The sequence below is a fragment of the Scyliorhinus canicula genome, chromosome 2, assembly GCF_902713615.1.
Source record: "Scyliorhinus canicula chromosome 2, sScyCan1.1, whole genome shotgun sequence".
Classification (NCBI taxonomy): domain Eukaryota; kingdom Metazoa; phylum Chordata; class Chondrichthyes; order Carcharhiniformes; family Scyliorhinidae; genus Scyliorhinus; species Scyliorhinus canicula.
Window position 1 is genome coordinate 51386320 of NC_052147.1, and position 14150 is coordinate 51400469.

The following is a 14150-nucleotide window of genomic DNA, read 5'->3' on the forward strand; positions in this document are numbered from 1 at the left end:
TCTGGTCATTCCTCCAGTGCGACTTCAAGTCCAAAGGATGTAAACTTGAGCATATCTTGTGCACGCCTACGATGGTTAACAATCACCAGATCTGGTAAGACCACAACAAACACTATTGGACATTGTTTTCCATCTCAAAACTGCTCCCTAATCCAGGATCACATGGAGAACAAATATAACCATCAACCCCCCCCCATCACTATCTTTCTGAATTCCTCTTTCCTGCCTCTGTACTCACATTTGACAATAAACATTAGTCATGAACATCTTCCCTCTCTAAGGCCATGCCTCACACCTGCATCAGCCATGGATCTGAACCCACCTTTTTTTTTAAATCACCATTCTCGCCATGTCCATGTCACCCATCTCCTGCTCTTTTGACTCCATGGTCACGAGATTGTTGACCAAACTTCCCTTCCTGACTCGATACTATCTGCCATTGCAAGTAGTTCCCATTTCTCACATAATGTCCCCTCCTGGGCAAAACCATCATTTTTATATAATATCGGATTTTCCTGCTTTCTTTTTTGATAGACGGCGAAAAGACAGCAATATCGATTTAGCGTGATCATGAATGAACTTCAGACCACAGATAATATTCCATATTTGGCAACACTAATGGGTATCATCAATGCCATCATCTTGGGGACGGAGGAACTGACATTCCGTACACAACTTCGGAATGAATTCATAGGTACACTGTTCTTCATTATAATTTTGTAGTTTAACTTGCAATGTGCTTCATGGTCCCCCAAAGCCACAATACAAGCACACTGTGTATTTATGGGTAAAGAAACTGGACACTTACCGACTTTGCAGGATTCTCCGGTCTGCCAGCTGCGTTTTCCTGGGCGGCCCACCCTCGCCATCAGCAGGATTCTCTATTTCCACTACCCGCAAATGGAATTTCCCATTGTGACCATCCCACAGAAAACCCGGCGGCATGCCAGCAGAGAATCCAGCCCAACCTAAACATGGAGACTACCAGCACCAGGTCACAAGAAGCAAGATTTCCCTCAGTTAGTTTGAGGGGTTAATAATAATTGCACAGCTATGGTCTGGTTAACCAGCTCTGTAATTGTTTAAGTGTTGATAGATTAGTGGAGCAGGTGCATCATGATTAGGGGAGAGCTACCAATAAAATTTATTTCTCTGGAAAAGCAGTTGTGCTGGCTCTTGAGATTTTTTTAATGGTCTGCTCATTTTTTTTAAATGAGCATTTCAAGCTTTGTAAAAGTTATTTCACCTGTGAGGTATTGGAGAATCCATAATTGTGTTAGAGGAAACAGTATTCACTGCTAAATTCATTGACTAAATTAATCACATAAGTGATGCAATTTCCTGCAGCAATTTCATAAATACCCCAGTTGCTATAAATGAAGATTTGAAAAATTAAAATGAAAATGAATGTACAGAAGACACATTATATTTGGTTGTTCAACTGATTTCTTAATGTCCTGTAGAAAAAATAAATTGTCCAGTGGTCAGAACTCTAAGTAAATGTTACTAATTACCTTAAAAGCCAGTTTGCAATGAATCCACAGATTTTACAAATTCCACTTTTAAAATGGATGGTAGGATCTAGAAAACATCAAATCAGGCATGTAAAGTTTAGCAATTCATGGGTCGCACAAACTTATACTAAAACTTGGGGGTTTCTGGCTTTTAATTTTTGAATTAAAGTAATTTCAGATGAAACACTGTGAAAGAACTTTATCCTATGTCTGTACCATTTTATTTTTCACTTTATTTAAATTATTTAGTATCTTTTTTCCCTTTCTAAACTTAGCCATGGCAAAGAGATATCTACAAGGCATGTGGCCCAAACTCAAAACTTATAATCATCTTCTGCAGGACATTGTGCTAACCTGTACTGATAGGCAATGCATAACCTGCTTACCCAGAGGACCAAATATAACTTCACTTCTGCTTTTTACAATGAATACACTTTATTCTACTGATTTAACCATGTGTGTTTAAGATATTTCAGCAGATTCACAAAGTCCCCATGTCAAGTTGTCGTTGATCTTCGTTTTGTTTGGACAGTGCCCTATCAGGAGCAGCCGCTTTTAATTTGTCCCTGAGTTTGTTTCCTTTATTATAATTAGTGGATTGGACTTTAAAATGCAGCAATTATTCCTCGGCCGGTTTCCTGAGCAGTTTATGACTTGGCCCTGACTTTTTCCATGGTAATTTTCCTTAAAGCGACACATTCTTATTTGACATAGATTTTCATTGATCATGATTGCTAAATCAAAACTCATTTTCTTTTGAAATAAACTTCATATTGTACAAATATATGGGTAAATAATGTGCCATTTCAATACTGCTCATTTTGAAATCCAGCGTGTGGCAAGAGAAATGTCTCTTTAAATGGTAGAAAAAACACACACGTTTGTCCAGATCAATGACAGCTGAGAGGTTTCAGGACTGGTTTGTCTTAGAATGCACACTCTAAATTAGAGCAGTTACATGTGCCCAGCAGGAACTGCTTACTTCAAAAGTTACAAAATCAATATTAAACATATCCTCCTCTTCTGACTCCTACCTTAGCTAAGTTAGTTTCTTGAGCAACAATTAACTATTATGGTACTGTTTCCTTTTGTATATTATTTGTACCTTTAGGCTAGTGTGGCTTCACACCAGCAATGGTGTTAAACCCCACCCCACCATGACTGCTCTAACCGCACCAATTGAATCTTACTTGGATTGTGTTTGTTGCATACCAAATAATTTTACACAATTATTGCTTTTAGGTCTCCACCTGTTGGACTTACTGCCATTATTAAGGTATGGGTGTGTCACATTCATTGTCTAGTTATGGCAAATTTAGTTTCACGATTCCTGAATTTGGCTTCAATTTTATCCCAGCCCATCAATTAATGCACATCTTGGATTGTAATTTTTATGTGACAAATATAAATAAGAACAAATGTTTATTTGACTGTTGCATTGCTTGACTAGTCTATTTAAACAACAGTGGCATTTTCTGATCTTTATAGTGGTGTTTCTCGTGAGGAAATTGCACAAACTTAACCTGTCCAATTATGTATTGCTTAAGGGAAAAAGATGATGAGGATCTATTGGTCCAGTGTATTACCTTTGAGGAAGCCAAAGAAAGCGATGATGATGAATTAATGAGAATCTATGGTGGCATTGATATGAACAGTCATCAAGAAGTATTTGCAGCATTGTTCAATAAAGTAAGTACTTGGTTTGCTTTAACTACCTTTGTATAATCTTCACTGCTTCAATTTCAGTGTGCACCATTACATTATGTGCAATAATCCTGTTTTCCAGTGAGGTTTAACTGTCCTGGAGTCCCACAATATTATCAAATGGTATTGATGTGTTAGCCGTTTAACTTGAAATCTAGCAGAATTAGTCACTCTAGTTCTAAATTAAGGAAATTTAGGATGTTTGTGTAAGGTAACCATTAAACTGACATGAAGTGAAACTACTTCAATAGCTAATAAGTTAGAATCAGAGTCCTATTTCTTATCCTGTTGGTTTCTGAACTTCACACCATGACCCTTGGAGAATGTTGTTGTGAGCCACTAGATGTGGTGGGCGCTGCATCTTGCATAATTTCATTTCTAACTTATCAAACGTTGAGAATTATGAATTGGCATCCACAGCGATCCACTGTTGATTATCTCTTGGCAGAATTGGAGTGATTGCACTACAGTTCTTGATTGTTCAGTGGGTGTCCTAACATGACATATCTTAGGAAACATTTGCCCGCCACGCATCTCATATTTACAAATCAAAAGCACAAATCTAAAGCACATTTCTAGACCCTGAGTTTAAAGGAGTCTCTCTTTTTTGGAATTCAGATGATTACTTTGAATTGCTAAAAAAGTTAGAAGACAAACGTACTAATTTGACCTGGGAAGACAAACAGATGAACGTGAGACTTCCAAGCGTGTTCTCTTTAAGGCGACATATTATTATATTTGGAGTGTGTGGGGCAGCACAGTGGCACAGTGGTTAGCATTGCTGCCTACGGCGCTGAGGACCGGGTTCGAATCCCGGCTCTGGGTCACTGTCCGTGAGGAGTTTGCACATTCTCCCCGTGTCTGCGAGGGTTTCAACCCCACAACCCAAAGATGTGCAGGCTAGGTGGATTGGCCACGCTAAATTGCCCCTTAATTGGAAAAAATAATTGGGTACTCTAAATTTTTTTTTAAAATAAAATATTTGGAGTGTGTGGCTGAAACTGCTGACACAAAATATATCGGAGTTATTGATCAATAAAGCAAAAGTAATTAAGACAGCCAATTCCCTGTAACATTCAAATAGGAAAAACTAGCAAATAAGAAATACAAGTGCATGTAAGACTCTTGTTATTTTGCTCCATAGAGCTGAATGGAATGACTTGGGGCCTTCCTTAGGTCTCAATGAGCAACCCTTTCCCTGAATGAAAAAATACTGATCGGCTAAAAGAAAAGTGTTCCACACACATATAATCTTCAAAGTGGAATTCCAGGTGGAAGCAGAGATTGGGATTCTGGATTTTATAGATGGGAGTCTTAAATACAAATGATGACTCTGTGCAAAGCTTTACGATTCATTGCGTTCTTTGGGTACATTCGGGAAACAGCTTTGGGAGTGATGGAAAAGACAAGCTTTGGCTGTACGCGCTGGAGCAGCAAAGGGGGAACGTAATCAAAGAGTTCAAAATTCTGAAAGTTTTAAGTGGAATAAAACTGAAAGATTATCTCCTGTGGAATCTGTAATTAGAACAAGAAAACGGGTTGTGAGTAGGTATTTCTGGGGTGGCAGAATGGGTTTGAAATGGCCTCCTTCTGTGCTTCACTCTCTCTATGATTTTACTTAACTGCATTTTCACCTTTTTATGTTGACTTCTAGGTGAGCAGCTCACCATCTTCTACCCAGCTGCTGTCAATTCTCCAGGGGCTTCTGCAGCTGGAACCATCTAACAATGGCAGTGCCCTGCTCTGGGAAGTACTAGAAATCTTGGTGAATAGAGCCATCCTAATTGCGGATGACAGTAAGGAAGGATTTCTTCAAACTATATCTGGAAAATATTTAATTCTTAGACATTGGGGTGAATACACAGGATGGGTGAAACCAGGATAGGGAAAGAATTAAGCTTGATTTTTACTGTCACAAATGATTGATCGGACGGATAGGCAGGACGTATTTCTGTTTACGGGGTGGTCAATAATAACAGAGATTTGAAGTAATTGGTAGAAGGATTGGAGGGAATTTAAAGAGTTATAATTTTACCAAGAGTGTAGTAGGGGCCTGGAACTCGCTACGTGAATGGCTTGTGTAGGCTGAACCCTCATCCCTTTTTTTAAACATCATTTGAATATGCTGTATGGATCATGAACTGGAAGGCGAGACCTGGTTGGATAGCACATGGATACCATGGGCTAAATGGCCTCCTTCTCTAATGTACATTTTTATGTCTTTGGTGTAATATGATGAGCTGTCCCATATGATCTAATGAGCAAAGTACCCAGAGTGGTACAGGTCAAGTTGGCTCCTAACTGTATTGGCTTTTGCCAGAATTGGAGCCACACAACTTAACCTCATTGGTCCTGGTCTAGTGAACAGACACATCCAATCGGTTCCTGCTCCTGATTGCCATTATCTACCTCCCTTTGAGTGCACTTGGTTGGTGAGCTGTTCCCATTTAGCCTGGGTTCCCCGCTTCTATACTCGTACATTAACACTTACCGCAGGATGTCTGGTACTTCTACGGGCGAGATCTTCTTGCCAGTTGGATCTTCTTGTCCCGCCGGCATGCCCCTCTGCCATGATGGAAAATCCCATTGATGACAGTGGGACCAAAAGATCCCGCCACTGGCCAATGACGGGCCACTTCCAGCTGCTGAGAAACACTCTACAAGGTGGCCAGAGAATCTTGGTCTGTTTCTGTGGACTCCTAACCCAGCATAAGACTGGGTTCAGAGTCCAGCAAGTCAGGAGGAAGCCGTTTTTTTTTTTGACAAAGTAATTGCGTCATGAAAAACATTAACCCAGTTCTTTTGTTTTCTTCTTTGTAGCAAATGAAGAAAAAGATGTCGGCCCAATCATGGAAAGACTTGTAGTAAAGAAGTTAGGAAAGGATCAGCCAGTGAAACAAAATGCTAGTAAAAAGGCTGTTGATAGAGCTGTACAGACAGAACTGTCTGAGCCTGTGACATCAACTGAAGTAAGCCAAAAGTTAAACTCAGCAGTGCCAGTATCAGCTCCAGCTAGCCAGATGCTGCACACCCCTCCGCCTCCTCCACCTCCACTTCCTCCATTTCTGGCTTGTACAACTCAGCCATGTATTCCACCTCCCCCGCCTCTCCCTGGCATTGGCGGTGTTCCCCCGCCTCCACCTCCCCCGCCTCTCCCTGGCATTGGTGGTGTGCCCCCACCTCCCCCGCCTCCACCTCCCCCGCCTCTCCCTGGCATTGGCGGTGTTCCCCCGCCTCCACCTCCCCCGCCGCTCCCTGGCATTGGTGGTGTGCCCCCACCTCCCCCGCCTCCACCTCCCCCGCCGCTCCCTGGTGGTGGTGTGCCCCCACCTCCCCCTCCCCCACCTCTCCCTGGTGGTGTGCCTCCCCCTCCCCCTCCCCCGCCTTTCCCTGGCAGCATTCCTCGCCCTCCACCAGTACCGGGCGCATTTACCAATGAAGCACCCATAATGGCTCACCAAGCTAGTTCTTCCACTCAACTTAAAAGACCTGTTCATCGGCCAACATTGCGGATGAAAAAGCTGAACTGGCAGAAAATCCCTTCGAGAATGGCTTTTGGTACGTATGAGGAATTACTTTCTCAAAAACAAATATCAACGCAACCATGTAAGTCCTTAATGGAATTTAAAGGAAGTCAGTGCAGATTACACTAATGAGTCAGTGAACCGTGTGGTGGCAGAGACTCGCATCTTGCCAATTAATTCATCTATAGTTTGTTGTCACAAAATAGCAATCCTAATCTATCACCATTACAAAGTTTAGCTGCATTAAATTAATCCAATGTCCTAGTTTTGACTAGCCTTCCTGATAAAAAACTCTAGCCTGTTGGCCACCCGGGTCTTACTTCGGTGTGATTTTGAAAGCTTGTGACCAGGTTATTGTTTTCGTCCTTTGAACTACACCCAATTTATTAATCTCCCTAATTCATCCCGCTGTCATGGAAGCAGACACATTACTCCACTGTTGCAGTGACCTGAGCACTGCACAGCGCTCGCACATCTATGATTTAACCTATGTATCACACAGTAAAGCTTCAACTGACTTGTTAATAAATACTTACTGTTACTTTGAATTGTTTGAGGCAAGTAAGCAACAAGATGACCAAAGCCTCTGATTAATGTACTGTTGAGAATCATAGAATCATAGAATGTACAGTGCAGAAGGCGGTCATTCGGCCCATTGAGTCTGCACCAGCCCTTGGAAAGAGCACCACACCTCCACCCTATCCCTGTAACCCAGTAATCCCACCTAACCTTTTTTGGATACTAAGGATAATTTATCATGGCCAATCCACCGAACCTGCACATCTTTAGACTGTGGGAGGAAACCGGAGCACCCGGAGGAAACCCACGCAGACACGGGGAGAACGTGCAGACTCCGCACAGACAGTGACCCAGCCGGGAATCGAACCTGGGACCCTGGAGCTGTGAAGCAATTGTGCTAACACTGTGCTACTGTGCCCTCCAAGAGGCTCTATCCCGCCCATGATTTCAGTCTCTGCTTCCCTCGATTTGGTGCCTGTTGCGAATTTAACTTTATCGAACAATGCAGTTAGGAATCCGGACAAATGTATTCACTTGAATAGCAAGATTCCCCACTCTGATTCCGAGGCTTCTCGCTCAGCACTTGCCTCCATTTCTAAGTCACTCTCAAAAGCAATATTTTATGTTTCCTCCTCTTTGACCGGTAATAATCCGCATCCATGCATTCCTACAGTTACCAGCCGACTTTCATATTGTATTTCATCAAAGGCGTTTTAGGTGTTTGACCTAAATACCATGGGTATGCCATCTGTATCAACCCCCCCCCCCCCCCCCCCCCCCCCACCGCAACACAGCAGCAGGGTTTTCCATCCCACCAACCGGTCAATGGGGTTTCCCACTGTGGGAAGCCCAACGCCGTTGGGAAATCCCCGGATGTGGGTGCACTGCCGGCACAATGGAGAATCCCAACAGCGGTAAATCCAGCCCCATGAGCCTTTAAAGATTGGCAAGTCTTGCTGATCCAGCCTGTGCAACAACTTTGGTCTATTTGTATTATAATTTAATTATTTCAATTCATTTTTTGCGGGATTTGGGCATCACTGGCATTTGTTGCCTATCCCTATTTGTCCTTGAGAAGGTGTTTCTGAGCTGCCTTCTTGAGCCGCTGCGGCCCATGTGGTGTAGATTTACCTACAGGTCTATTAGGGAAGGAATGCCAGTATTTTGACCCAGCGACAATGAAGGAACGTTGATGTATTTCCAGTGGTGGTGTTCCCAGATATCTGCTGCCCTTGTCCTTGAGGATGATCGTGGTCGTGGTTTGGAAGGTGCTGCCTTGGGGGTCTTGCAGAGTTCCTGCAGTGCATTTTGTAGATGGTACACACGGCTGACGCTGGGTATCGGTGGTGGAGTGAATGTTTGTGGAAGGGGTGCCATCGAGTGGTTTCCTGGATGGTGGTGAACTTCTTGAGTAATGTTGAAGCTGCACTCATCCAGGCAAGTGCCCCCATCTCCTGACTTGTGCCTTGTAGGAGGTGGACGGGCTTTGGAGGGTCAGGAGGTGAGTTACTCACCTCAGGATTCCTCGCCTCTGACCTGCTCTTGTAACCACAATATTTATATGGCTAGTCCAGTTCAGTTTGTGGTCAAGGGTAACCTCCCTTGTTGTTGTTACTGGGCGTTTCAGTGATGGTGATGACATTGAATGTTATGGGGAGATGATTTTCTTCTCTCTTTATTGGAGATGGTCATTGTCAGGCACTTGTGTGGCACTTGTCAGCCCAAGCCTGGATGTTGTCTAGGTCTTGCTGCATTTACACATGGACTGCTTCAGTGTCTAAAGTGTCGTGAATGGGTGAACATTGTGCAATCATCAGCGAACATCCCCACCCCTGACCTTATTATGGAAGGAAGGTTATTGATGAAGCAGCTGAAGATGGTTGGGCCTAGGTCACTATTCTGAGGAACTCTTGCAGTGATGTCCTGGGACTGAGATGGCTGACCTCCAACCACCGCAACCATCTTCCTTTGTGCCACGTATGACTCCAAACAGAGGATTTTTCCCCCTGATTCCCATTGACTCCAGTTTAGCTAGGGTTCCTTGATGCCATACTCGATCAAATGCTGCCTTGATGTCCAGGGCAGTCACACCCACCTCGCCTCTATCAGCTATCAGCTCTTTTGTCCATGTTTCAATCAAAGCAGTAATGAAGTCAGGTGCTGAGCAATTCTGGCGGAATCCAAACTGAGCATCAATGAACAGGTTATTGCTAAGTAAGTGCCGCTTGATAGCACTGTTGGCTGCTTTAGATGGTGTAGTGTCAAAGAACACAATGGATTTATTTTCAATGTGAAGACTGGACTTCAACTCCACAAGGACTGTGCAGTGGTCACTTCTACCGATACTATCATGGGCGGCCAGGTTGATGAGGATGAAGTCTAATATGTTTTTCCCTTTTGTTGGTTTCCTCACCAACTGTCACAGACTCAGTCTAGCAGTTATGTCCTTTAGGGTTCGGTCAGTAGTGGTGCCAGTGAGCCATTCTTGGTGATGGACATTGAAGTCCCCTACCCAGAGTCCTTTCTGTGCCCTTGCCACCTTCAGTGCTTCCTCCAAGTGGTTTTCAACATGAAGTACTGATACAGCTGAGGATGGAGTACATGGGAATCAGCAGGAGGTTTCCTTCACCCTGTTTGACCTGAAGCCATGAGGTCCGGAGACGATGTTGAGGACTTCCAGGGCAACTCCCTCCCAACTGTATACCACTGTGCTGCCACCTCTGTTGTGTCTATCCTACTGGTGGGACAGAACGTACACAGGTATGGTGATAGTGGTGTCTGGGACACTATTTGTAAGGAATGATTCTGTGAGTATAACTATTTCTGGATGTTGCTTGACCAGTCTGTGAGACAGCTCTCCCAATTATAGCACAAACTCCCAAGTGTTAGTGAAGAGGCCTTTTCAGGCTCGACAGATTGAGTTTGCCATTGTCATTTCCAGAGCCTAGGTCGATGCTGGGGTGGTCTGTCCGGTTTCTTTCCTATTTATTGACTTTGTAGTGATTTGATGTAACTGAGTGGCTTGCTCGGCCATTTCAGAGGGCAGAGGGCTCTTAAGAGTCAACGACATTACAGTGTGTAGTCACATGCAGGCCAAACCAGCTGAGGACTGCAGATCTCCTTCCCGAAAGGACGTTAGTGAACCAGCTGGGTTTTTATGACAATTGGCAATGATTTTATAGTCATCATCAGACTTTCAATTCCAGGTATTTATTGGTTTCAATTTCCACCATCTGCGGCGGTGTATTACCCTGCCCTGTTTTTTTGCAAGCTGATCTGTTCTGTTTGAACCTTGTTGGATCATGTATTTTGAAAATCATGTCCCTAATGTTGCATTGTTGTGGAAGACAAATCATTAAATCCAAATTCCAATGTAGATTACCATGTGCAGTTTATGATGTCATCGATTAGAGTGAATGTTAATGTTTACTTTATGGCCTGATAATTAACAGGAATGTGTTCAGAAGGTGGGAAAAGGTGTGCAGGTTCAGGCAAGCATCCATGTTTCCTCATATGCTATGGAGTTTTAATAGTGTTCATCTTTAGTCCTTGTCATGTTTCCCATTTGAAAATCTGCCTAATTTGGTTTTCAATCACGTGGGAAAGTTCTGGGAAGAGGATCTGATTCCAGACCCCAGCTACGATTGTCGATCTGGAAAGAGTGAGGGAGGTTCCAGTCACGAGGTTCCAATCACTGTAGCAGCACGGTGGAACAGTGGTTAGCACTGCCTGCTCACTGCACCCGGGGCCTAGGTTCAATTCCAGCCTTGGGTGACTGTGTGGAGTTTGCATGTTCTCTCCGTGTCAGTGTCTGTTTTCTCCAGGTGCTCCGGTTTCCTCCCACTGTTCAGAGATGTGCTGGTTAAGTGGATTGGCCATGCTAAATTGCCCCTTAGTGTTCAGGTTAGGTGGGATTATAGGGCTAAATCAGGGCAGTGGACATAGGTGGGGTGCTCTTTCGCAGGATCGGTGCAGACCTCATGGGCAGAACAGCCTCCTTCTGCACTGTAGAAACACTGCAGCTGGCCATCCACATAGAGTGAAACTCTGCTCCCTGCCTCCTCTCTGGATGTCCACCCACCCCCTTCGGTGATCCAAGAGAATTACCAGTGCAAACAGCATTGGGGAGAACGGTCACCCGTGCCTCTGTGCAGTCGTAAATATTCAGAGCTGGTGGCATTCGTCCGCACGCTTACCATGGGAGCGCTGTACAGAAACCCAAACTATTCAAGCACCTCCATGAGGTACCTCCATTCTACTCGATCAAAGGCTTTCTCAGCGTCCAGAGAGACCATCGTTTGTGGGGCCATAATCATGTTCAGCAGGCGTCTGATATTGACCGTTGGCTGTCTGCCCTTAACAAACCCAGTCTGATCTTCCACAATTACTTCTGGCAAGCGACTCTCCAGTCACCTTGCTAAAACGTTCACCAGGATCTTGGCGTAAGTATTTAGGAGTGAAATGCATCAATATGACACACATTCCAACAGGTCTTTGCCTTTTTTGGGATCAGTGAGATCGAGGCTTGTGCCAGCGTGAGCAGCAGGAACCCCCCTTGACAGCAAGTCATTGATCATCTCCTACAGGTGTAGGGCCAGTGCTATCGTGAATAAGTCCACCAGGAACCCATCTGGTCTATGCGGGAATAGGCTTTGTGGACAGGGGAGAAAAAGGAGAACTATTTCTCCCTTGGGTGGTTGAACCTCTATCTGATCCATGATGGTGGTTAATTCACTTGCCATTCCTGATTTTGGCACCCGTTCTGGGGCCGGATCTTTCCATGTTTGGGTCTTGCTCACAGTTGAAGTGTCTTTTCCCCTCTTTTTTTCCCCCCTTCCCCAATCAGGTCCCGGTGCCTTCCCTCACTGCATGGAATTAGTGCATTCCATGATCTTTCCAGTCCAATGGTGCTTCCAGTCCCTGTCTCCTTTTCTGCCCACGGCTGGTATGTCCAGCCCATCGATTAACTGCTCATCTACGAGTACCCACCGGGCACTCCGAGGTGTACAGTCCCCGGTAAAAGTGCTCGAAGGTTCCATTGATCTCGCCTGGTTGCTGTAACTACCCTACCATTCCCATCTCTTTATCTGTGCTATCTCTCTCTAAAGGCTGTCTGTTTCCTCAGCTGGTGTGCCAGTAGGTGGCTAGCCTTGTCTCCGTGCTCCTAAAAGACCCACATGTCTGGCAGAGCTGGTTCACTGCTTTCCCAGTGGAAAGCAACCAGCTTTTTCTTGCCCTCAGTCAGTCCTTCTCTCTTAAATGTGTCTCCTGTAAAAATACTTTCCCAGTGGAAAGCAGGTCAAATTCTATTTGTAGTTTTTTCCTCTCCACCAGTAGTTCCACTGTTGGGACTGTGGAGTACTGCCATTCCACTTCCAATATGGAATTGATCAGCCACTGCCAAGCTGCCCTTTCCTTCCTATCTCTAAGCGCCCTGTATGCCATTATTTCACATCTTTCCAGTGTCCCCCCCAGAACGTGGAAGATGAGACCTCCCCATTTTGGTTGCAGGTTACATACATGTCAATGGCTTGTGACTTTATTTTTTGTTGCAAAAACGTTTTCTGCAAGGAGAGCTGTTTCCAGCCTCCACGGAGGGTACTGGGCTCTTCCCTTCTCCAACCTCGCAACCATGTAGTGTGGAGCATGGTCCGAGATTACTATCGCGGAGTAATCCACCCCTGGAAGCACCGACTTCCCCACAACAAAAAGGATTCCCCACTATGAAGAAGTCTACGTGGGAATAGGCTTTGTGGACACAGGAGAAAAAGGTCAACTCCTCCCTCGGGTGGTTGAACCTCCGGGGGTCCACCTGTTCCATGAAGGTGGTTAATTCTCTCGTAATTCCTAATTTGGCTCCTGTTCTGGGGCTGCATCAGTCTGTTTTTGAGTCTTGCACACAGTTGAAGTCTCTCCCCCCCCCCCCCAAGATGAATTAGCGGGAGTCGAGGTGGGGGATTTCTGCCGTGTTTTTCTTACAAATTCTGCGTCGCCCCAGTTTGGGTTCATACATTTACAAGTACCACAAGTACTTCCAGTGTCCTGCTAACCATTACATATCATTCCCCCACCCCCGCCCACCGAGTCCATTACAGTAGTCGTTGCTGTCAGTGCTGCTTATTTGCTAAACCGTATGGCAACCCCTCCTTTCCCTTGAGTCAAAGCATGAGTGCCTTGTCTGCCCCACCCAGCTTTTCCTTGCCCTCAGTCAGTCCTTCTCTATTAAATGTGTCTCCTGTAAGAAGACTACGCCGACCCTCAGGCTTTTAAGATGGGTGAAGATCCTGGATCTTTTCATCGGTCCATTGAGACCCCATGTTCCAGATGGTTATTCTGATTGGGGTTTTTGTTTTGTTCCCCCCCCACCCCCCCCACCCCCGGCTCCTGTGGGGTCAGCCATACTTCCCTCCTGGACGAGCCCCTGCATGCCAGGGTTTCCCTTTGTTCATGGGCCATCCAAGATGGACACCACCTCTTTCCAGCTATCTTCACATGCAACCTGTTGTAACCAACAATCTACCTTTTCCTCCCTTCCCTTTCCCTGCCCCCCCATTACTTCCCCCCCCCCCCCCTAGTTTGTTGCTCTACCTCCACTACTGCTAGGTGCTCCCTCCCTACTAGGAGGTGCGCTGTTATTTCCCTCCCCACCCCGGTCGTAAATATGGAAAAACTTGTTTGCCTCCTCCGACGTGTCGAAATAGTGTTCTTTTGTCCCGGTATGTGATATGTGGTCTAGCTGGGTACAGTACACCAAACTGCACTTGATTTTAAACAACACGGCTTTTGCCCCATTAAATTCTGCCTGTCGCTTGACGGGTCTGCTCTAAGAGCTCCAAGCCCTCCTCCCTGACCAGCTTTCCGAACATCGATGCCACAAATTCTGTTGTGC

The 14150-nt window shown here is 45.1% G+C and overlaps 1 protein-coding gene across 7 annotated transcripts in view; it reads left to right on the forward strand.

The window, feature by feature from the left end:
• The window catches only part of LOC119953584 (inverted formin-2-like), a 114936-nt gene that overhangs the window by 60061 nt on the left and 40725 nt on the right, over nt 1-14150 (forward strand). For 5 of the 7 annotated variants that reach the window (XM_038778011.1, XM_038778002.1, XM_038777984.1 and 2 more), the window contains 5 exons: nt 535-694; nt 2757-2790; nt 3062-3203; nt 4873-5014; nt 6039-6776. In XM_038778011.1, the coding sequence (XP_038633939.1) occupies nt 535-694; nt 2757-2790; nt 3062-3203; nt 4873-5014; nt 6039-6776 (1216 nt within the window). The remainder of the gene's footprint in view (nt 1-534; nt 695-2756; nt 2791-3061; nt 3204-4872; nt 5015-6038; nt 6777-14150) is intronic. The other 2 variants (XM_038778032.1, XM_038778029.1) reach the window with 2 other exon arrangements.